General features: G+C 40.5%; 1 protein-coding gene across 1 annotated transcript in view; it reads right to left on the bottom strand.

The window, feature by feature from the left end:
* Positions 1–22754, bottom strand: part of tyw1 (tRNA-yW synthesizing protein 1 homolog (S. cerevisiae)) — a 206850-nt gene that overhangs the window by 107730 nt on the left and 76366 nt on the right. The window contains exons 9-11 of the mRNA XM_063031174.1: positions 17880–17932; positions 16757–16875; positions 7757–7866 (exon numbers count right to left, since the gene is read on the bottom strand). Of these exons, the coding sequence (XP_062887244.1) occupies positions 7757–7866; positions 16757–16875; positions 17880–17932 (282 nt within the window). The remainder of the gene's footprint in view (positions 1–7756; positions 7867–16756; positions 16876–17879; positions 17933–22754) is intronic.

Consider the following 22754-nt stretch of genomic DNA (forward strand, 5'->3'; position numbering starts at 1 on the left):
GGTCTTGTGCCCTTCCCCAGGTTTGTACTTCTCTATTATCACTTCCCTGACTCGTCTTGAATGCTATTTTGTACTTAATTTGGTTTGGTCTGTTGAACATCTATCATACAGTTGGACCTTACAGAAAGAGGGAGCATTTATTCTTAAGAATTCATTGAAAAAGGACGATTCTCCAATTTTCTACAGCAATAAATTGGGTGAGCCGGTAAGGTAGCATAGTGATTACAAAGAGGGTGAATACTTTTTCAGCCACACAATTTTGTTTTTTAACCTTTAGTAAATTGTTGACAGGTACTGGAATTTTTCTTTTGATTTAACATGATGCACGATGCTTTCCTGAGTAGCTCAAAAAATCCTACTTAAATAAATTTTATACTTACAGAATGAGACAGTAAAATGTGAAAATTGTTTTGCGGGCTGAATACTTTTTCAAGGCACTGTATATAGGTCAAAATTTCACAAGATCATTATATTACCCATTTATCCCCCACTCCCCGCCACCCCAGTTGAACCTTTTATTCTTGATTTATATCAAATTCTACAAACCTTTGTAAATTATTATTACTGTTAGGCACACTTCAACAACTCCCATCAATTCATACGCCTCTCAGCATTTCTTAGCCCTACATAAGTATATCCTACTACTTGAACTTTTGAACTATGATCTCTCCTCTCTGGATTTGCCTCTTATTTCCAATCCTTTCTACTTTTTATAAAACTAGCTATCTCATAATATCTCCAATAATTGGCCACTTTGCAACCAAGTCTCTGGAACAGCCATAGAATAAGACTGATTTATGTCTTTAATACATGTAACTTTTCATGAGTGCTATATTGGCTTTGATAAAGAGTCTCAGTATTTACCATTTTTCAATCTCTATCTCCAGTCAGAAATGTCTTCATGTTTGTACGTTCTGCCACTTCTGTACAGGAAATTTAGTGCTTTGGGGTTTGGCCAGCTTAATTAAGAGGTTCTGCGAAGAAATCATTTATTTCGAGTTCATTCCCAGCACTTGAAAGGTTGTAAAAGACGAAACCCAATTATTTTTATTTTAAACTGTTTTGATCTAGTGTCAATTAGCTAGAGGGGAGTGTAAACAATTTGCATAGGGCATCATAGACCTTACTGCCGCCAAGAGCACAATCTCATAATTTATACTGTTTCAGGGCAAGATGTCAGTCTTCCCTCCTCTCAGGTAAAACTCCCTGTCATTAAGAAGCACTTTACATCCTTGAGCCCAGATAAACACGTATCACATGTGGCTATCAAATGCATCAATCAAGCAAAGAGCAAAGATTTTAAATATTAAGTCACATTCAATCATAATAATCATAGACTGTGACCCTAATATCTTGCTCTCTTCAACAATATAACTAGCAAATCTATTAGGCTTCTTTCAGCAACATAGCAAATTATATCTTAATCAGAAACATCATACTACAAATTGAGAAGTCAGTAATTGAATCCTTAATTTGAAAACAACTTTACCCTGTCGAGGATTGTCTTCAATTGAATTATTATAAAGGTACATACCTATAAAAATTCCCTTCAAACTTTGGCAATTAATAATAAGCAATGATTTGGAGATCTTGATTTACTTGGATTTTCAGAAAGCGTTTCATAAGGTGCCACACATGAGGCTGCTTAACAAGATAAAATCCTATGGAATTACAGGAAAGATACTGGCACAGATAGTGGAATAGTCGACAGGCAGGAGACAGGAATTGGGAATAAAAGGAGCCTTTTCTGGTTGACTGCCGGTGACTAGTGATGTTCCTCAGGGGTCAGTATCAGAACCGCTGCTTTTCACATTGTTTGTCAATGATTTAGTTAATGGAATTGATGGCCTTATGGCAAAGTTTGCAGATGATACAAAGATAAGTGGAGGGGTAGGTAGTGATGAGGAAGCAATACGATTATAGCATAACTTAGACAAATTGGAAGAATGGGGCAAAAGAGCGGCAGATAGAATACAGTTTTGAGAAATGTACAATCATGCATTTTGGTAAAAGGAATAATAGTGCAGACAATTATCTAAATGGGAGATAAGTTCAAACATCAGAGGTCCAGTGGGACTTAAGAGTCCTTGTGCAAGACTCCCAAAAGGTTAGTTTACAGGTTGACTCTGTGGTAAAGAAGATGTTGTAGGTGAGGAAACAGATTCGCTAAGTCTCACGGACAAGGACTCTGGACACGTAGTCTTGGTAGTAAAGGATTTTATTTATAGAAGGCAAATGTGGGAAAATGGCAACAGAGGCAACACACACACACACAATTTACAGTAGTCGGATCAGCAATAAAACACACGCGGACAGTTAATAAAATCGCGTGGGAACAAAGTACACGCGCGCGCGCACACACAACCAAGGGAAAAGTCAATACGATACCCAATACCCCTTGACTCTGTGCGGGCACGGCTCTTATGATATTAGGGACAATACCCACACCCCTAACCCTATTCAATGCACAACTCACCAACGGCAGGGTGGTCCCTCGGAGGTAGCAAATAAGAGAAAGGGTCAAGCACACGTGGCTTCCTTTATAGTGCAGCAGGGCTGATGAATCCAGCCCAGGTGATTCACAGGGAGGCCAATGGCTCGGTGCCAGCAGGGTTAAGCTGATTACAAAGGCCAATCGCCCAAGGTCAAGTACAAGGCTAATTGAAAGGGGCAATGGTTACGTGTGCATTGATAGGCGAGGAGGGGTCAAACCTTGATTGGCAGGTGGCGTGTCTTTCGACCAGGTAAATGGGCAGTGCTGTCACGTGACAGTCACAACCCCTCCAATACAGAAGGCAAATGCAATGTTGGCATTTATTTCAAGGGGAATAGAATATAAAAGCAAGGAGAGAATGCTGGGGCTTTATAAGACACTAGTCAGGTTGCACTTGGAGTACTGTCAACAGTTTTGGGCCCCATATCGCAGAAAGGATATGTTATCATTGGAGAGAGTGCAGAGGAGGTTCACAAGGATGATTCAGGTACGAAAGGGTTAACATGTGAGGAGCATTTGGCAGTGTTGTGCCTGTACTCACTGGAATTCAGAAGAATGTGGGGGGGGGGGATCTCATTGAAACCTACTGAATGTTGAAAGGACCAGATAGGATGGATGTGGAGAGGATGTTTCCAATGGTGGGGATATCCAGAACTAGAGGGCACAGCCTCAATATTGAGGGGTAATCCTTTTAGAACAGAGGAATGGAAGAATTTTTTTAGCCAGAGAGTAGTAAATCTATGGAATGTTCTGCCACATACTGCAGTGGAGACAAGTCCTTGCATATATTTAAGTCAAAAGTTGATCATTTCGTGATCGGTCAGGGCATCAAAGGATATGGTGAGAAGGCAGGTGTATGAGGTAGAGTGGGATCCGGAATCAGCTATGATGGAATGGTGGAGCAGACTAGCTGGGCTGAATGGCCTAATTCTGTTCCTATGTCTTACAGTCTAATGATCAGAGAAGAAATATTTCTGCTCAACAAAAGAATTTTTTTCAATTTCAACGTAAACACGAGGAATTCTGCAGATGCTGGAAATTCAAGCAACACGCATCAAAGTTGCTGGTTGACGACTCCCTTGTTCATTCGTCCCCCCCATCCCTCCCCACTGATCTCCCTCCTGGCACTTATCCTTGTAAGTGGAACAAGTGCTACACTTGCCCTTACACTTCCTCCCTTACCACCATTCAGGGCACCAGACAGTCCTTCCAGGTGAGGCGACACTTCATCTGTGAGTCGGCTGGGGTGATATACTGCGTCCGGTGCTTCCGATGTGGCCTTCTATATATTGGCGAGAGCCGACGCAGACTGGGAGATCATTTTGCTGAACACCTACGCTCTGTCCGCCAGAGAAAGCAGGATCTCCCAGTGGCCACACATTTTAATTCCACTTCCCACTCCCATTCGGATATGTCTATCCACGGCCTCCTCTACTGTAAAGATGAAGCCACACTCAGGTTGGAGGAACAACACCTTATATTCCGTCTGGGTAGCCTCCAACCCAACGGTATGAACATTGACTTCTCTAACTTCCGCTAATGCCCCACCTCCCCCTCGTACCACATCCGTTATTTATTTATATACACACATTCATTCTTTTTCTCTCTCTTTCCTTTTTCTCCCTTTGTCCCTCTGACTATACTCCTTGCCCATCCTCTGGGTTTTTCCCCCCCTCCCCCTTTTCCTTCTCCCCGGGCCTCCTGTCCCATGATCCTCTCATATCACTTTTGCCAATCACCTGTCCAGCTCTTGGCTCCAAACCTCCCCCTCCTGTCTTCTCTTATCATTTTGGATCTCCCCCCTCCCCCTCCCACTTTCAAATCTCTTATTAGCTCTTCCTTCAGTTAGTCCTGATGAAGGGTCTCGGCCCGAAACATCGACTGTACCTCTTCCTAGAGATGCTGCCTGGCTTGCTGCGTTCACCAGCAACTTTGATGTGTGTTTTTTCAATTTCAACTTGTCCTTCTAATATGTATCATTTTCAATACAAGTTTTATCTGTGGGTGGGACAGAGTGGTTAAAAAGAGTGGCAAGGAATCTTAATGTGTTACTGACGTCCTGCCGCACTCACCTCAATAACAAGCAAATGCTTTGAAAGGCGGGTCAAGGACTACATCTGCAGCATGCTACCACCCATACTGGACCCCCTACAATTCGCCTACCAACACACAGAACAACCACTGCTCTACATACCATCCTTACACATCTGGAGAAAAAGGATACTTACGTGAGAATGCTGTTCTTGGACTACAGTTCAGCATTCAACACATAATTCCATCCAGGCTTGACAGGAAGCTCAGAGACCTGAGCCTTGACCCTGCCTTATGCAGCTGGATCCTGGACTTCCTGTCAGATCGCTGGCAAGTGGTAAGAGTGGGCTCCCTCTTTTCCACCCCTCTGACTCTCAAGACAGGAGCTCCTCAGGGCTATGTACTAAGTCCCCCCTGCCACCCCTTTACTCCCTGTATACCCATGACTGTGTCACCACCTACAGCTCTAATCTTCTAATTAAATTTGCCGACGACACTAGATTGATTGGCCTAATCTCAAACAATAACAAGGTGGCCTATAGGGAAGAAGTCATCACTCTGGCACAGTGATGTCAAGAAAACAACCTGTCAATGGAGCAAAAACAAAGGAGCTGGTTTTGGATTACAGGAGGAATGGAGATGGACTAACCCCTATTGACATCAATGGATTTGGGGTTGAGGGGGTAAACAGCTTTAAGATCCTCGGCATTCACATCACTGAGAACCTCACGTGGTCTGTACACGCCAGCTGTGTGGTGAAAAAGGCATAACAGCGCCTCTTTCACCTCAGACGGTTGAGGAAATTTAGCATGGGCCCTCAAATCTGAAGAACTTTCTACAGGGGCACAGTTGAGAGCATCCTGACTGGCTGCATCACTGCCTGGTATGGGAAATGTACCTCCCTTAATCACAGGATTCTGCAGAGAGTGGTGTGGACAGCCCAGCGCATCTGTAGTTGTGAACTTTCCATGATTCAGGACATTTACTAAGACAGGTGTAAGAAAAGGACCCAAAGGACCATTGGGAACCCAAGTCACCCCAAACAGAATCTATTCCAGCTACTACCATCCGGGAAACAGTACCGCAGCATAAAAGCCAAGACCAACAGCTTCTTCCACCAGGCCATCAGACTGATTAACTCACGCTGATTTGAGTGTATTTCTATGTTACATTGACTGTTCTACTTATTATAAATTACTATGATTGCATGTTGCACATTTAGACGGAGACATAATGTAAAGATTTTTACTGATATGTGTGAAGGTTGTAAGAAACAAAGTCAATTCAATTCAAAATATATATCTCCTTACAATGTGAGTTCATTAGTGCTCAGATGTTATTTACAATTATTTGTTTTTCTGTACAAAAAAAATGATTTTCATGATAACACGCAAAAGAATATCAAATTTGAGATGTGATGACAAATATAAATAAAATTTAGCTAAACCATACCATAAAGTACCTTCTGTTTGTGTATAGGAATATCACCTACATCAAGTTACATACTCTTCAGATTGTGCCTCACATGTGAGGGTAAGAGCGCATAATCACCATGCTATGATGAGACTAGCAATCCATCGCCATCCTCACCTATGCAAATATACCTAGCTCTGGGGCCAAGTTAACTATTAGTCAACTAATGCTGGCAGGCCATGCCATTTCCATGCCTAACATCCTCCTCCTGAAACAGAAACTCTATTCCGAGCTGTCACAGGAAGAGATTAGCAGGTAGACAGACAAAATAATTCAAGGATGTATCAAAACCTGCTTGATGAAGAGTAACATCCCAACTGAACCCAGCGAACTTCTGATTCATGATTGTTCATTGTGGGGAAGGAGCATTTGGGATAGCATTAACCTCATCAGCAGCATATGGAAGTCTTGTGTTAGTGGTGGATGGAACACAACACCTCACAAACAAGTCACCCACCCACTCCTCAAGGCATCTGCAGTTTCCACGTTGGCCTCATCAACTACCTCAGAAGCCAAAATGCCAGGATGGGAAGCACATCATCTTCAGCCTGAAGGACTGCCAAAGAAGAATTCTGAAACAAGCAAATGTTCTTGCTTCAGACAAATGATCTAATTAACAGAAATATAGATTCTTTCCTCCAAGTTCTTCAGTAATTCCCGATCACAGCCTCCAGCGATCAGCTGCTATAGGTATATGCCAGTCCCAAGCATTTAGGTATGCATTTTTTGGGAGATTTTAATTTCCTAAAATGGGTCTTCAACCTGAAATGTTATCTCTATTTCTCTTTCCAAAGATGCTCCCTGATGTAATGAGTGTTTCTAGCATTTTCGGTTTTTATTTCAGATTTCCGACATCCGCACCTTTTTGATTTTGGATGGGACACTAAATTCTGTCTTTACCACTGACATAAGTCACACAAAAGAACTAAAACAAATTTGGACAAGTATTTCTTACCTCCACTGACAACAACCCACTGATTTCCTTTGGTATTTAGGACTATCTTCACCACATAGTGGGTCGTGCTTACATTTGCTAGACAATTGTTCCTCTTGCCAACACCATCAACATCTCAAGAATGAATATTTTAAAAAAAGCTAATGGAAAGTGCTGGAGAAAATGCTGGATATATTCATGGCATCAGAACTATTAATTGACAAATGAAGGAAGCTACAATTGTAGAGCATAGATTTACTAAAGCTCTATATTGCGAAATACAAAATCTTGAAAATTGGTGTTATGTTTTATAGAATAAATTAGGTTAAGGAGCAATTTCAAAGAGTGCTTAGGACAGCTATAAATCTTTGGTTTATATAGTGCTTTTCCTATCCCTTTCGTGATATCTCAAGGTGCATTACTACTAATAAAGCACTTCTGAAATGGAGTCATTGTTTATGTGTAGGAGAAAACACCTTAAAACAAAACCGGAGATTCTGAAATTGTGAAATGGATTGTTGGAGTTTTACTTCTTAAATATAGAACGTTAATTACATAAGAATATATAAGAAAGTTGGTTGAAGGAAAGGTGCATTACAATAAATGGGTATTGACAATTAGGGTCACTGCTCTTGTTCCTCCATAGATAAGCTAGACTGAACTCACAATTCAAGATAAATGATGGAAATAAGCCAAAAGATGAATAGTCCCTGGTCCTTTGCCATCCTCATTTTTAACCCATCCCACTTTATCATCAACTGAGTGAAACAAAATATTTTCCTCATTATATCCAATATTCCTGCCACTGCTTGACAGCTCTTTACCTTTAAATTGTTTGATCAGGTTCTGATGATTCTCAATTGCTTCTTTTAATATCATATCGGCTTCATCCATTTTCCATCGCCATTCAGTTCCAACAGGGTTAGTATGATGTCTGTTAAATAAAGGTTTGTAACGTCAGTCGGTTATCACATTTTAACTAGGAAGGTCCCTTAATAGTTCTGTCTAATGTACATGGCTCCATGCGCTGTATCACTATGCAATATGGTCTTTCTGAAATGTATGTGATTTTTGCCCATAACCTGCTTTAACATTGACCTTACATCACCAGATGATCTAGTTAACCAAAACAAAGGAACAGTTACAAAAGCTCACAATCCTTGCAATCATATTTTATTACAACTAATCAAATGAACAGAATTGCTTCCCTTCTATTACCTTTCTACAAAACAAGATTTCTGAAAACATTTCTCACACGTACTCTGAGATTGCAAATGTGTCCATCAAAGGACCACCTCCAGTTATTGACTCTGCCCTTCTCACAGATCTCAGACAAGTTGCTTTCAACTACATCAGAAGCTTACTCCAACATGTTTTATGATGCTACTCACAAATAGGTAAAATTTGTGGGTGGGGTTTTTCAATTGCATTTACAGGCTGCTATTTTGCAATATTTATTTAAAGAAACTTTTTGACAAACAGGGAATATCTGTAGTTCTAAACCTCCAAACCGCTGACCACTCAAATGCAATGTATTTAACTTGAAGCTTTAATCATATTTGCTTGATCCAACTGTACTTATGAAATGCTACCAAACTCTTGGTCCTCCCCTGTCACTCTGCATATTAACTTTATGGTCTTGACTCCTTCTAAGAACTCTCTCTCTCTCCAATCTCCACACAACTCACCAATCACCAGTTTATTTAATTTGCAGCCCTATCCACATCTTAGGTTTTTTTTTTGCATGCTATAAAGTACTTTGAAGAATACAGCAAACAATCAGTACACCACAGGATAAGAAAAATTAAATTACCATTTCACCTTGACTAGCTTAGCTTCAAAGATAATCTAATTCACTAACTCATCTGAAGCAAAAAATCATTCTTGATACAGTCTTGGCCTCTTACGTTCTCAAAATTTATCCCTCCTATAGAGAAGACGTTTTCTAAAGAACTACTGCTGCTTTTACAAGGAGTGTAATCGTACAATTTCTGGCACTGCTTAATAAGATTTAACAGTAAGTATCATCACTCATACATAATGCAACACAATAGTGTACATATATTTTTTCCAAATTTTTGTGAAATTGTGTTTGAAGCGGAATATGTTGGGCTACTTGGCTTTCCCTACAACTCTCCCCAAACTTCCTGAACTAATTTAGACCTCAAACCTATTAAACTCATCAGCATCGCTTTCATCTCAGATGGTTGAAGAAGTTCAACATGAGTCCCCAAATCCTAAGGACTTCTACAGGGGCACAACTGAGAGCATCCTGCCTGGCTGCATCACTGCCTGGTACGGGAACTGCACTTCCCTCAATCACAGGACTCTGCAGAGAGTGGTGCGGACAGCCCAGCATATTTGTGGATGTGAATTTCTCACTATTCAGGGCATTTACAGTGACATAAGCGTAAAAATGGCCCGAAGCATCATTGGGGACCCAAGTCACCCCAACCACAAACTGTTCCAGCTGCTTCCATCTGGGAAATGATACCACAGCATAAAAGCGAGGACCAACAGGCTCCAGGATAGCTTCTTCTGCCAGGCCATCAGACTGGTTAATTCATGCTGACACAATTGTACTTCTAAGCTATATTGACTGTTCTGCTGTACGTCTTACTGTACATACTATTTATTACAAATTACAATAATTTGCACATTGCACCTTCAGACAGAGACATAATGTAAAGAGATTTACTCCTCATGTATGCGAAGGATGTAAGAAATAAAGTATGCTCAATCCCTAGAATTCTAACCAATTACTATCACTAATTTATTAGGCTATTCATCATTTTAAAGACATTAATATTTGGCTAAGATTGCTCCTTCATTGTTTTTAAATGTGGATAGATACTACAACTACTTAAAGTTGAAGCTAAATTGGGGAATAATCTAATTTAAATTTTCATTTTTGGAAGCAGTTTCAAGGGAAGTCTTTTTAATCTAATTAAGAACTTAATCTACCTTTAAAAGGCTAAAATTCTCAAACGAACAACTTCAAGATTTTTTAGGCAAGTTAGCAGCTGAATACAGAGAAAATGAAGGTAATTAAAATGTTCCGTATCTATATAATGATGTAACCAGTGCATCACTGGTTACATCAACTTCTGTGTGGACTGCAATGTTCCGACAAGAACTGTCCTTTGATATTCAAATAACAAGCCATGGGTAACAAAGGACACTAAGGACATCCCGAACGCTAAAAAGAGGGCGTTTAGAGATGGAAATAGGGAGGAGCTGAGGGCAATACAGAGCGACCTGAAAGCCAAGATCAGGGAGGCTAAAGACAGGTATAGGAGGAAGCTTGAGTGGAAACTCCAGCAGAACAACATGAGAGAGGTCTGGAGTGGGATGAGGACCATCACTGGGTTCTGGCAAACTAGTAACAGAGGAGCTGAAGGCAGTGTGGACAGGGCCAACGAACTTAACCTGTTCTTTACAGATTTGACATTATGGCCCATGCCCATCCTTCACATGATTTATCTATTGTCGGCCCCAAACCAAAACATATTCCACGCTCCCCTCCTACGCCTCCTCACAGTCCCCCACCCTGCTCTCATGACTATAACCCTTCCCTACACGAAATCACCACGGTGGGCTTCACAGCTGAACAGGTGAGAAAGGTCTCAACCCAAGCAAAGCTGCAGGCCCGGATGGCGTCAGTACCCGGGTGCTCAAAGCCTGTGCCCCTCAACTATGTGGAGTACATTGTCACGTCTTCAACCTGAGCCTGAGTCTCCAGAGGGTTCTTGTGCTGTGGAAGATGTCCTGCCTCGTCCCTGTGCTGAAGACTCCACACCCCAGCAGCCTCAATGACTACAGACTGGCGGCATTGACCTCCCACATCATGAAGACCCTGGAAAGACTTGCTCTGGGGCTGCTCCAGCCTATGGTTAGGCCACACTTAGATCCCCTCCAGTTCGCCTACCAGCCCCGACTAGGAGTTGAGGATGCCATCGTCTACCTGCTGAACAGTGTCTACGCCCACCTGGACAAGCCAGCGAGCACTGTGAGGGTCATGTTTTTTGACTTTTTCAGTGCGTTCAACACCATCCACCCTGCTTTGCTGGGGGAGAAGCTGACAGCGATGCAGGTGGATGCTTTCCTGGTGTCATGGATTCTTGATTACCTGACTAGCAGACCACAGTACGTGCGCTTACAACACTGTGTGTCCGACAGAGTGATCAGCAGCACTGGGGCTCCACAGGGGACTGTCTTGTCTCCCTTTCTCTTCACCATTTACACCTTGGACTTCAACTACTGCACAGAGTCTTGCCATCTTCAGAAGTTTTCTGATGACTCTGCCATAGTTGGATGCATCAGCAAGGGAGATGAGGCTGAGTACAGGGCTACGGTGGGAAACTTTGTCACATGGTGTTAGCAGAATTATCTGCAGCTTAATGTGAAAAAGACTAAGGAGCTGGTGGTAGACCTGAGGAGGGCTAAGGCACTGGTGACCCGTTTCTATCCAGGGGGTCAGTGTGGACATGGTGGAGGATTACAAATACCTGGGGATACGAATTGACAATAAACTGGACTGGTCAAAGAACACTGAGGCTGTCTACAAGAAGGGACAGAGCCATCTCTATTTCCTGAGGAGACTGAGGTCCTTTAACATCTGCCCGACGATGCTGAGGATGTTCTACGAGTCTGTGGTGGCCAGTGCGATCATGTTTGCTGTTGTGTGCTGGGGCAGCAGGCTGAGGGTAGCAGACACCAAGAGAATCAACAAACTCATTCTTAAGGCCAGTGATGTTGTGGGGATGGAACTGGACTCTCTCACGGTGGTGTCTGAAAAGAGGATGCTGTCCAAGTTGCATGCCATCTTGGACAATGTCTTCCATCCATTACATAGTGTACTGGGTCAGCACAGGAGTACATTCAGCCAGAGACTCATTCCACCGAGATGCAACACTGAGCGTCATAGGAAGCCATTCCTGCCTGTGGCCATCAAACTTTACAACTCCTCCCTTGGAGGGTCAGACACCCTGAGCCAATAGGCTGGTACTGGACTTATTTCCTGGCATAATTTACATATTACTATTTAATTATTTATGGTGCAACTGAGACGAAAACCAATTTCCCTCGGGATCAATAAAGTATGACTATGACTATGACTAATCTTAATCACTATTCCTAAAACATCATAGGTTTTACTAGTTTCCAGTTTTGATGTGCCTGGAACAAGAACATAAAAGAGAGAAAAACAGAAGTATGCCATAAAACCCTTCAAGTTTTATATATATTTCCAGCACAATCCCCATATCCTTTGCCAATACAGCAGTTGGATTAGAGAATTCCAAAGGTCCAACATTCTCTGAATGCAGAAATTTCTCATTTCAGTCCAAAAGTTTACCAATTATTCTAAAACGGTCCTTCCTTGTCCAAGATTCCTCAGTTCGAGGAAAGCTCCTCCCGTATCTACTCTGTCAGCATTTAAGAATTTTGTGAGTTTCAATAAGATTTCCTTTCATCCTTCTACTCTTCAAAGAATACAGTCCCAGATTTTTAACTCCTTCCAAATAGCAAATCTACCATCCCTGAAATATCTGTAATAAATTTTGTTGCACTCTCTCTATAGTAACTTCAAGGCACTATACAATTGAAAAAAAATTCCTTATTCCAGTAATCAAATCTTCTTGTAATAAAGGTTAACAAAGCACACTTTGGTAAATTACTTACTTCACCTGCTTGTTGTGCTTTAGTGATTTATATATGGGCATCAACCTTGCCAGTTGCTCATCAATTAATAAATACTCTTCAATTATGTGTATCACAATGGATTGTTATAATTTTTTCCACTTTATTTTCCATCTATCATGTTCTACCCAATTTCTCAACTTGTCCATATTCCCCTAACATTCCCTGTTTACATTCTCCCCTGTACTCACAATCCCAGCTAATTTTGCCTCATCAGAAAGCTTGGAAATTACAATATTTCACACCCCCCCCCAACTGCAGAGGAGTCCACAAAGAATAACAAAAATTGCTTCTTAGATGTCAGAAAAATACCACTGTCAAGTCAAGAGAATAGTCCAGGGTTTCCCAACATTTTTTAGCCTATTGCTTCCCCTAAAGCTCTTTCATAGTTGTCAACGCCACTCTTAGGCACAATATACTTTCTGGAGCCCCCATAGTATAAAAACATGAAAACATAAAAACGTATGTTAACATGAGAAAAATGATTATGCTTTAAAATTACTTGTCTTTAAACTTAGCTTACACAGTACCTGTGCACTGTACAGCAGTTTCGATACCAATGTGACCCTTGAGCTTGATTGTTTTTAGCAAGAGTTAAAATATCCAATGCAAGTTATGACAGCAAAAGCCTTAAGCCCCCACTTGTATCAATGTCCAATAGGTTTGTGTATTTTTGTGAGTATGTGGTTCACTGCACTAAAGCCTCTTTCAACAAGACAAGGGGATGGAAAATAATTAAGAGCAGTTTGGCTCTTCCCCAAAGACTGGGAAACTTTGTATGACAGTGTAGCCACACACCATAAAAGCCGATATTTTTGAAAAACATTCTAGCTTCTTCATCATTCTGAATTTCAATCATTTCTTCTTGCAAGCTCTCCTTATTCTTCCACCTTCCAAAGAAAAGTGTTAATTACCCAATCTGAAATTTCCAGATTGTTCAAATCCTTGAATTGATTCTGAAAATCCTTCTTCCGTGACTGCAAGTGTAAGCAGTACTCTTGCAAATCTCCATCTGTGAAAGAGGGTTTCATATTTTCCATGCAGGGAAACTGTGAGAATATTCTTCTCCCATTGTTTTGCTTATATATTTCCAATTTTCCAATAAAAGTGGACACTGCACTTTTTGCCGGGATTAAATAGAAATTCTCACCCTGCAGTTTCATACTTAGAAGGCTCATTTTGTTATACAGATTGGCTAGGTATATCACCGATCAAAAGGATCAAAGAACAGGAATTCTGCAGATGCTGGAAATTGAAGCAACACACATAAAAGTTGCTGGTGAACGCAGCAGTCCAGGCAGCATCTCTAGGAAGAAGTACAGTCGACGTTTCAGGCCGAGACCCTTCGTCAGGACTAACTGAAGGAAGAGTGAGTAAGGGATTTGGAAGTTGGAGGGGGAGGGGGAGATCCAAAATGATAGGAGAAGACAGGAGGGGGAGGGATGGAGCCAAGAGCTGGACAGGTGATAGGCAAAAGGGATACGAGAGGATCATGGGACAGGAGGTCTGGGAAGAAAGACAAGGGGGGGGGGACCCAGAGGATAGGCAAGGGGTATATTCAGAGGGACAGAGGGAGAAAAAGGAGAGTGAGAGAAAGAATGTGTGTATAAAAATAAGTAACAGATGGGGTACGAGGGGGAGGTGGGGCCTAGCGGAAGTTAGAGAAGTCAATGTTCATGCCATCAGGTTGGAGGCTACCCAGATGGAATATAAGGTGTTGTTCCTCCAACCTGAGTGTGGCTTCATCTTTACAGTAGAGGAGGCCGTGGATAGACATGTCAGAATGGGAATGGGATGTGGAATTAAAATGTGTGGCCACTGGGAGATCCTGCTTTCTCTGGCGGACAGAGCGTAGGTATTCAGCAAAGCGGTCTCCCAGTCTGCGTCGGATCTCGCCAATATATAAAAGGCCACATGGCCTTCATAAACTTTCCCATTTTTGATAAACCATACATATGCCATTAGCTGCCTCATTGTCTTGCATAATTGACTCATCCAGTTGTGTCCCAAATTCTGTTTCTTTTGTAGCTCTGTGCATAGTTAATACTCAACGTCTTCACTCATTTCATCAATACAACGAGCTACTCAGAGCAATTGATTTTAAAATACTGGTAACCATTTTCAGAACTTCTGATACAGCAGGCATCATTACTCTTTCACCAATTTATGAGATTTTCCATAGTTTGCTAACCCTTTGGGTGTATTAAGGTCTAGCTTTCTTGGCAAATGACTCGAGTGTGCAACACTTTTCAAATATTTTCATCTTGTGGTCCTGAGTAATACCATAAGTACCCTTTTCAAGCTGTCTTTTATAGAAGTGTTCCTGTAATCTTGATGGTTTCATGGTTTCATTAGATAGTACAGTATTACAATAAGACACATGGGGCTTTGCTGAGCTGACAGGTATGGAATAAAACCATACTCCCAGTATGTAACATTGTATTGATGCTCTGTTTCTTAGCAGGATTAGAATTCAAGGCTTCACCACTTTCAGAGTCATAGAGATCATGCCATACGTATTTATCCACCATTAATGGGCCTAAATTAAATTGAAAAAATTAACATAAACTCAGAATGCCTATTGGATGTTAACGACGGCTGTGAGTTGACATGACCAGTCAGGTCTCATCCCTCAAGTTAGGGTGCTGCTTACCTTGCCCCCTCCAAGAATCTTGAATGTTCCCCAATAAACTTTATTTCCCCTAACATCCCCTTAGGATACATAACTGCCCTGTTGGGGAGTGGTACTGTCCCCACTGGGAATCACTGGTATAGACCAACGGTGCATGCAGGCTGTTATTGTTTTGCCTTAGACTAGCTCAATGCACTAATGAATAAATCTATATGAACGCTATGTAGAACAGGTTTTTCACTGAACCACTATACATGTGACAATAATAAATCAATTTACCAAAGGCATAGCAGTTATTGGTGGCAGAACTCAACCTTTAACCTAACCATACTTAGCTTTCAGGAACTTATCATTGCATGCACATCTACCCACACCCGTAACTGTATAGCTAAGCACAGCTCAAACATCATTTACAAATTTGCAGATGGCACCAGCGTTGTTGGTAATCTCAGATGACAGATTGGCTGGTTGAGGAGAGTCACAACAACAACCTCATACTCAAAGTCAGCAAGACCAAGGAACTGATGATCGACTTCAGGACGGAGAAGTCAGGAGAACACAAAAGCCTTCAATGAGTAGTCAGTGGTGGAAAGGGTGAGCAGATCTAAGTTCTTGGGTGCCAACATCACAGAGGTTCTGCCCTGGGCCCATTACATAGATGCAATCATGAAGAAGCACGCTAATAGCTCTATTTCATTAGGAGTTTCAGATGTTTTGGAATGCCCTCACATATTTCTATAGATGTGCGATGGATAACATTCCTACTGGTTACCATCTGGTACAGAGGCTCAGATGTGCAGGATCACAAGTAGTTGCAGACTCAGACAGTTCCACCACAGGCACAATCCTCCCACCACTTGGGACATCTTCAAGACATGGTGCCTCAAGAAACGTGATTCCATCATTAAGGACAGTCACCATTCAGTACATGCTCTCTTCTCGGTACTACCATCAGGGAGGAGGTACAGGAGCCATTAAGGCACACACGAAATGATTCAGGAACTGCTTTTTCCCTTGCACCATCAGATTCCTGAATGGCAGATGAACCCATGAACACAACCTCATTATGCTGGTTTTTTTCCACTATTTATTTTGTAATTTACAGTAATTTGATGGTTTTTGTAATATACCGCTGCTGGAAACAACTAATTTTATGTCATATAAGAGAGTGAAAAGAAACCTGATTCTGATTCTATTCAAATCAATTCTTTAGCGATTGTATAAAGTGATCTGCATCATGACATTAATACATGAGCCAAATTCTCATCATATTCTGATGCTCAGCAAACAACACCATCATCACTATAATGGAAAAACAGACTTCCCAGTAAATTAGATACATTAACAATGTTTGCTGGCAACACAAGAAAAGGTAATTTTGCATTTATCCCACAACATTAGATAAAACTGTTCAGTTAATACACACAACTTCTAACCATGTCATACTTAGAGAGAACAATTAAATTAGTATGCATTGTCATTTGTCTCTTACCTCCAGCAAAAGACACATTTATTGGCACAAGCTAGACTGGGGGTTGTCTCCATACAACGATGGCTCTCAATTCCATAGAATGTGTGCTTGTAGCAACCACCTCGACCTCGAAGCATGGACTGTGGCAATGAAACCAAAGTAACAAATGTTGCCAATTAAAACCCTTACTGTACATGCATATTTAAGAATTACACACAAATAAAGCAAATGAGAGCTTTATTGACTCATTCTACTAGCATTTACCTATTTAAATGGTCAAGGTAGGTCACATCCAGCAATTACAATCTGAGCCCCCACTGATTTCAATTTGATATTATATGTATGAATGAAGAGGCAAAGTTATTTACCATTGCTATGTTACAAAGAGTAAAATTATTTTACCCTTGTGATGTTAGTCCTTTTTTAATGTTTTTACTTTCTTTTTTAAATTAAAAAACATTACAAGTCTTTTAAGATATTAAATGGCATAGGTAGTGCTTAATAGATAACAGGTGATTTAGAATATCACAGACCAGACATATCGAACATACAAAGACATTGTGCAATAATGGAAGAGGGATTTATCTACTGTCCGAAACTGAGTCTGTCTGTTACAAAATTATCACTCTAGCTGACCCTGAATTGCACTTTTGTTTGTAAGATCACACTCAGCAAGACGACTGTCTTCTATCTCTGTAACATAGCAATATTTATTCCCTATCTCAGTCTATGTGATGCACAAAGCATAGTCTGCAACTGTATCATTTCCAAAGACAATTACTCAACTTACATGGCTGATCTCTTATCCGCTATGTTCATAAAGTTGAAATTAAACTTCGCTGTCATGAGTTCATGAATTGATACATGCAAATATCTTTGATGCCAATTTATCATTCACCATGCCAAACTTTAATGGTTATAAAATAAAGTACTTCAAATAAATGCATCTTGAGGTTTGATATATTCCACAGCCAGCGATATCTTTTTCTGTGCCTGTGACAAGCAACTTATTATCGATTCTATACTCTTAAATGCTTTCTCAATACTTATTTTTAACAATATAAAGACATTTATGTTGAACAATTTTCATACAAGATACAATATAAAAGCAAACAAAATTTTGGGATATACTTTTCTCCGCTACCTTGGTCCATCTGCAGAGCTTCACACCTGAGTGACTTCCTATTAAGCGGTATCCTAGAAAATAAAATTATTCACTCCATTACTTTTCAATAACTGGTTACAATAAACTAGTCAAAGGTCCAAACTACTGATTTTTATTTATAAACATGAGTAAGTCTGCAGATGCTGGAAATCCAAAGCAACACACACAAAGTGCTGGAGGAATTATTTCAGGAAATTATTTGTACGATTTCCTCCTCTCACACTGTCAACATGAATAAAGAATTCCAACTGATTTGTACACTAAAGAGAGTAAAATAATGGGGTCAGTGTTGGCATGCCTTGTTTTCCCTTGTCTATGGAAGTGATCAATTCTGTGTCACAAAAGCACTGGAAATGGGAACTATATGTTTCCATTGCTACACTCAATGCTAACTTAAAAAGACCACTAAAATATTTCCTGATGAGTAATTCACTAATCTTTGACAAATGCACATTTTATGCATGAAAAAACAATTTTACATCTAACACTTACAAAATTCTACTACTTCTTGTCATTTTTTGGCTATGATTTCCAAACAGACTCTGAAGTAAAGTTTTGGGTTCAGACTTTTTCCAGGAGGAATTTTAGGTCTCAGAACTAAGAGAACTTCTTTGTTGCATTTGGTAATCAGAACTTGCTTTATTTTCAGCTCTCTGTTAATCCCTTGAGTGGCTGTTTTTAAAAAAGAGATTCCAGCAATATTGTCACATTTTCTAAAACTAAATCCCAGTCCAAGAACATGACATAAGGAAAAAGAGGAGAAGTGAACCACACATCCCTTCCAGCCTGCCTTGACATTTAACAAAATAGTGGACGATGTTCCACTTCAATTTCACTTCCCTCCAAATCCCATGATTTCCTTAGTGAAGTAAAATATACCAATCTGAGTCTTGTGATCTATCCATTGAGCATCCAATGCGTTCAAAACAGATTCTAATTTTCTCAGTAAAGAAACTTCACCATCTCAATCCAAAAAATTCTACTCTTTATTCTAAGATTATATGTTCTTCCTTTCAAGAAATGTTCTGGATTCCGACAACATTCCACTGCCATGTAGGTTGTTAGATACTGGATAGGTACACGGATGGGAAAGGTTTTAAGTGATATGGGCCAATTGCACGTAAGTGGATTGAGCTTAGATGGGAATCTTGATCGGCAAAGCTGTGTTGGGCTGTTACTTCAATTAAGGCGCTTTACTACGAAACCATAGGTTTTGTAGTAACTATTACCCAAGAGACTGCTTATATAAATGAGTGGGGTGAACCTACGCAATGCTACAAGTGTTCTAATATTCTAATAGTTATAGCTCCACCAAAGGGTGAGGAGCTAAAGATGGCACCAGAGGCTTTTGTGGACCTGGGTGACTTCTTTGACTTCATCCGCAAAACATGTTAAATCTTCTGTTCTTGTGTCTGTTTTTCCCTTTTCAAGGTGGCTGGGTTCCTGTTGGAGTCCGTGAGCTACAGCTGTGCTCAACCTACATTCTACACAGACTGTGGGTTCTCACTCTTCAGAACTTTCCGAGCGGCCTGCATTTCAGGATCTCCAAGAGTGGCTTTAAGACGTAAACCTTCGTGGTGTGACCCTGTGGATGATCTGATTCTTCGCCAATGTCGCCCACTGAAACATCACGGGGGATTGAAGCATTGAGACAGTGGGTGTGGGTATCAGAGGCCTCTGCACTCGGGTGATCTCTCTCTCTTTCGATGGTGAGGTGGGGTTTGCAGATTCTCAAGTCAGGGGAACTCGAAATAAGTGAATCTGCAGACTGTAACATTGAAACAGTGATCTGTTGGCCTCCCCTCTCACTGTTGTTGAACTTTTTGATGGTCTATAGATCATAATCTTTGGGGGCTTGTTATTGGTTGCATGGTGGGTGGTGGTGGGGGCTGATGTTTTCTGCTGGAACAAGTGGGGGAAGAGGGAGGGAGGAGAGTTGATGCTTTGCTGCTGTTTGTCGGGGTAAGGGGGCTTTGGGGTTCTAATGTCTTCTGTCATTCATTCTTTGTTTTTTTTTCCCTTTGTTTCAAAGAGTAAGGATTTCAAGTTGTATACTGTATACATCCTCTGATATTAAATTGAGCCATTGAATTTAAAGCAAGACTAATGTCTCGTCATATAAATGTCACTCGATGTTTTAAGAACAACTTCTTGCCCCTTTTTATCAAATTTATGAACAGTCCATGAACCCTATCTCACTATCTTGCTCTCTTTCTACACTACTTACTTACTTTTTATATTTTCTATTGTAACTTATCGTAATTTTATGTGTTGCACTGTACTGCTGCTGCAAAACAACACATTTCATGACAGACGTCAGTGATAATCAACCTGGTTCTCAATTCTGATTAATGAATCCAAACACAAAAATGTAACATCTCTTAAGATGATTAAAGAGCATAGCACTACTACCATATAATACTAAAACATGCTAATAAGTGGATAGCAATGTCAGCTGCCTTTTAAAAACCTGCTTTTAGAGGTTGATGTAGTTGAACCTGAAAGTAGCCTGGTAGCCAACAATCCTAAACTAAGGCTGTATATATCCATGCCGTGTCTCAATGTCAGTGAAGACATATAAAATAAGTGTCAATATGAAAATTAAGATGTACTATTGCCAGTTACAAGGCGATATGAATAGTGTACATTCAGAGAATCTGATATAATTTCCAGTATTTCTAGAAGGAAACACTAGCATTAACAACTTGACTGCAGGTGAGTTTTCTTACAAATTGGACAGTAAAGCTCCTGAACATACAACATCTTAAAAGGTTAAATAGAAGCCCTAAAGAAGAAAAAACACTAAAATTCCCTTACTACACTAAAATTATTATCAAGTAGCATACAAAACTATGAAAATATGTCACTATATAAGCTGGAAGGGAAAATCAGGTAAGTGACTTTCGACATAATTTTCTCCACCATCATCTCCAACTTGAACAAAGAATGCTAAAAATTTATCTCAACCGAGACCTACATCTTACAGTTTGGCATTCAATTACAAATTTTTTTTCAATTACAAATCATTTTTGTAACTATCATAGCTGCTTCTCAAAACCATTGTAAAAAGGATTCAGCTCTAGTTCACTATGCTCATTTTTAAAAATTCAATATCCAAGGAATAAAATCAGCCAATTACCAAGAAGCAATCCTTTCATGATCTGTACATATGAATGTGAACACAAGCGATGTTAAAAACATGCTCATAAAGACAACAGACAGAGTAGTTAGTAGAAACCATTGATAACAAGCCCCAGTCTTAAACCTGTATGTATTGTATCCAAATTGATATTACAGTTCTGCGATCTTTATAACTATTAAAAGCATAATTGCCAATTGAAATCACCAAAACACAACTGGGTCAGTAAAGACCACTACTGATTAGAAAGGCAGCTACGTAATGATAATGCAGCAAAAGCCATATGACATAATGGTTCTTCAAACCAATATATAGTCAGACAGATTAAAACTATTTGACATAATAAGTTCTCTAAACTTACCACAAAATTCTACCCTACTGTATTTGATGTTCACAATGCTGTCTCTTCACTAGAGAAACGAAACACAGATTGGGTGTTCACTTTGCAGAACACCTGCTTTCATTGTACAAGAGTAACACCAGTTTCTCATTGCCTGCCACTTTATTCATCATTGCACCCCAGCTCTGACCTCTGTCTGTGACCTCCTACGCTGTTACAAAGTGGCCAATTGCAAGCTGCAGGTAAAATACCTCATCTTTCATCTGAGCACGGCGTACTCTTCCCGACTCTATATAAAATTCTCCCACTTCAGTCAGCTCACTTTTTCTCCAGTCTATACTAGAACTGGCCCCTTCAAGTTCGCTGATCTCCTTAATGCAGGGGTCCCCAACCTTTTTTGCACTGCGGACCAGTTTAATATTGACAATATTCTTGCAGACCGGCCAATGTGGCCGGGTGGGGGGGGGGGAGGTAGGGGGTAGGGTTGCCACGGACAAGAGTAGCAGTCAATACGTTGTGTTTACGCAGAGAAAGACTACAATGACCATGAAGCCTTCAGCGGGCACCAGTGCGCATGCATGATCTGCCCATGTGTGTACCTGCTGATATTTTTTTCCTGCAAATCGTTATTGGCGATTCTGTGGGGGGGGGGTTGTTAATCACGACCAGAATATAGGTGATAAGTGGCTAATACACTCAATTTCGTTTCTAAAAGGGTTTATCTAACGAATTTAATATTAAACACACAGCACATATTTTCCTCAATGACTATAATGATAAGTCAATTATCAGGGGAGGACAGGGGAGCTTGAAGTAAGGGTTGAACGAACTGCCAGTAGAAGTGGCAGAAGCAGGTTCGATACTATCATTTAAAGAAAAATTGGATAGGTATATGGACAGGAAAGGAATGGAGGGTTATGGGCTGAGTGCAGGTCAGTGGGACGTGAGAGTAGCGTTCGGCACGGACTAGAAGGGCAGAGATGGCCTGTTTCCGTGCTGTAATTGTTATATGGTTATATAAGTAAGTCAATAGCATCATAACATTTTAAGTAACGTTTGGATATTAAACACACAGCACATATTTTCCCCATATGAACATATAAAATCATTGCAACACACCAATATCACTGAATCAGTGGGAGCCCTGGGATTGTTTTCCTGCAACAAGACAGTCCTATCGAGGGGTGATGGGAGACAGCGATTCTCGAAGGGAGTTCCTTATGTCCAGTCTATTCCGCAATTTAGTTTTCGTTGCATTCATTGCAGAAAACTCCGCTTCGCAGAAAAATGTTGGAAATGGAAGCAAAGTTTTCACTGTTTCCGTGGCTATCTCAGGATATTTAGTCTTGACTTTGATCCGGAATGCCGGCAGAGA

Source organism: Mobula hypostoma, chromosome 23 (assembly GCF_963921235.1).
Source record: "Mobula hypostoma chromosome 23, sMobHyp1.1, whole genome shotgun sequence".
Taxonomy (NCBI): Eukaryota; Metazoa; Chordata; class Chondrichthyes; order Myliobatiformes; family Myliobatidae; genus Mobula; species Mobula hypostoma.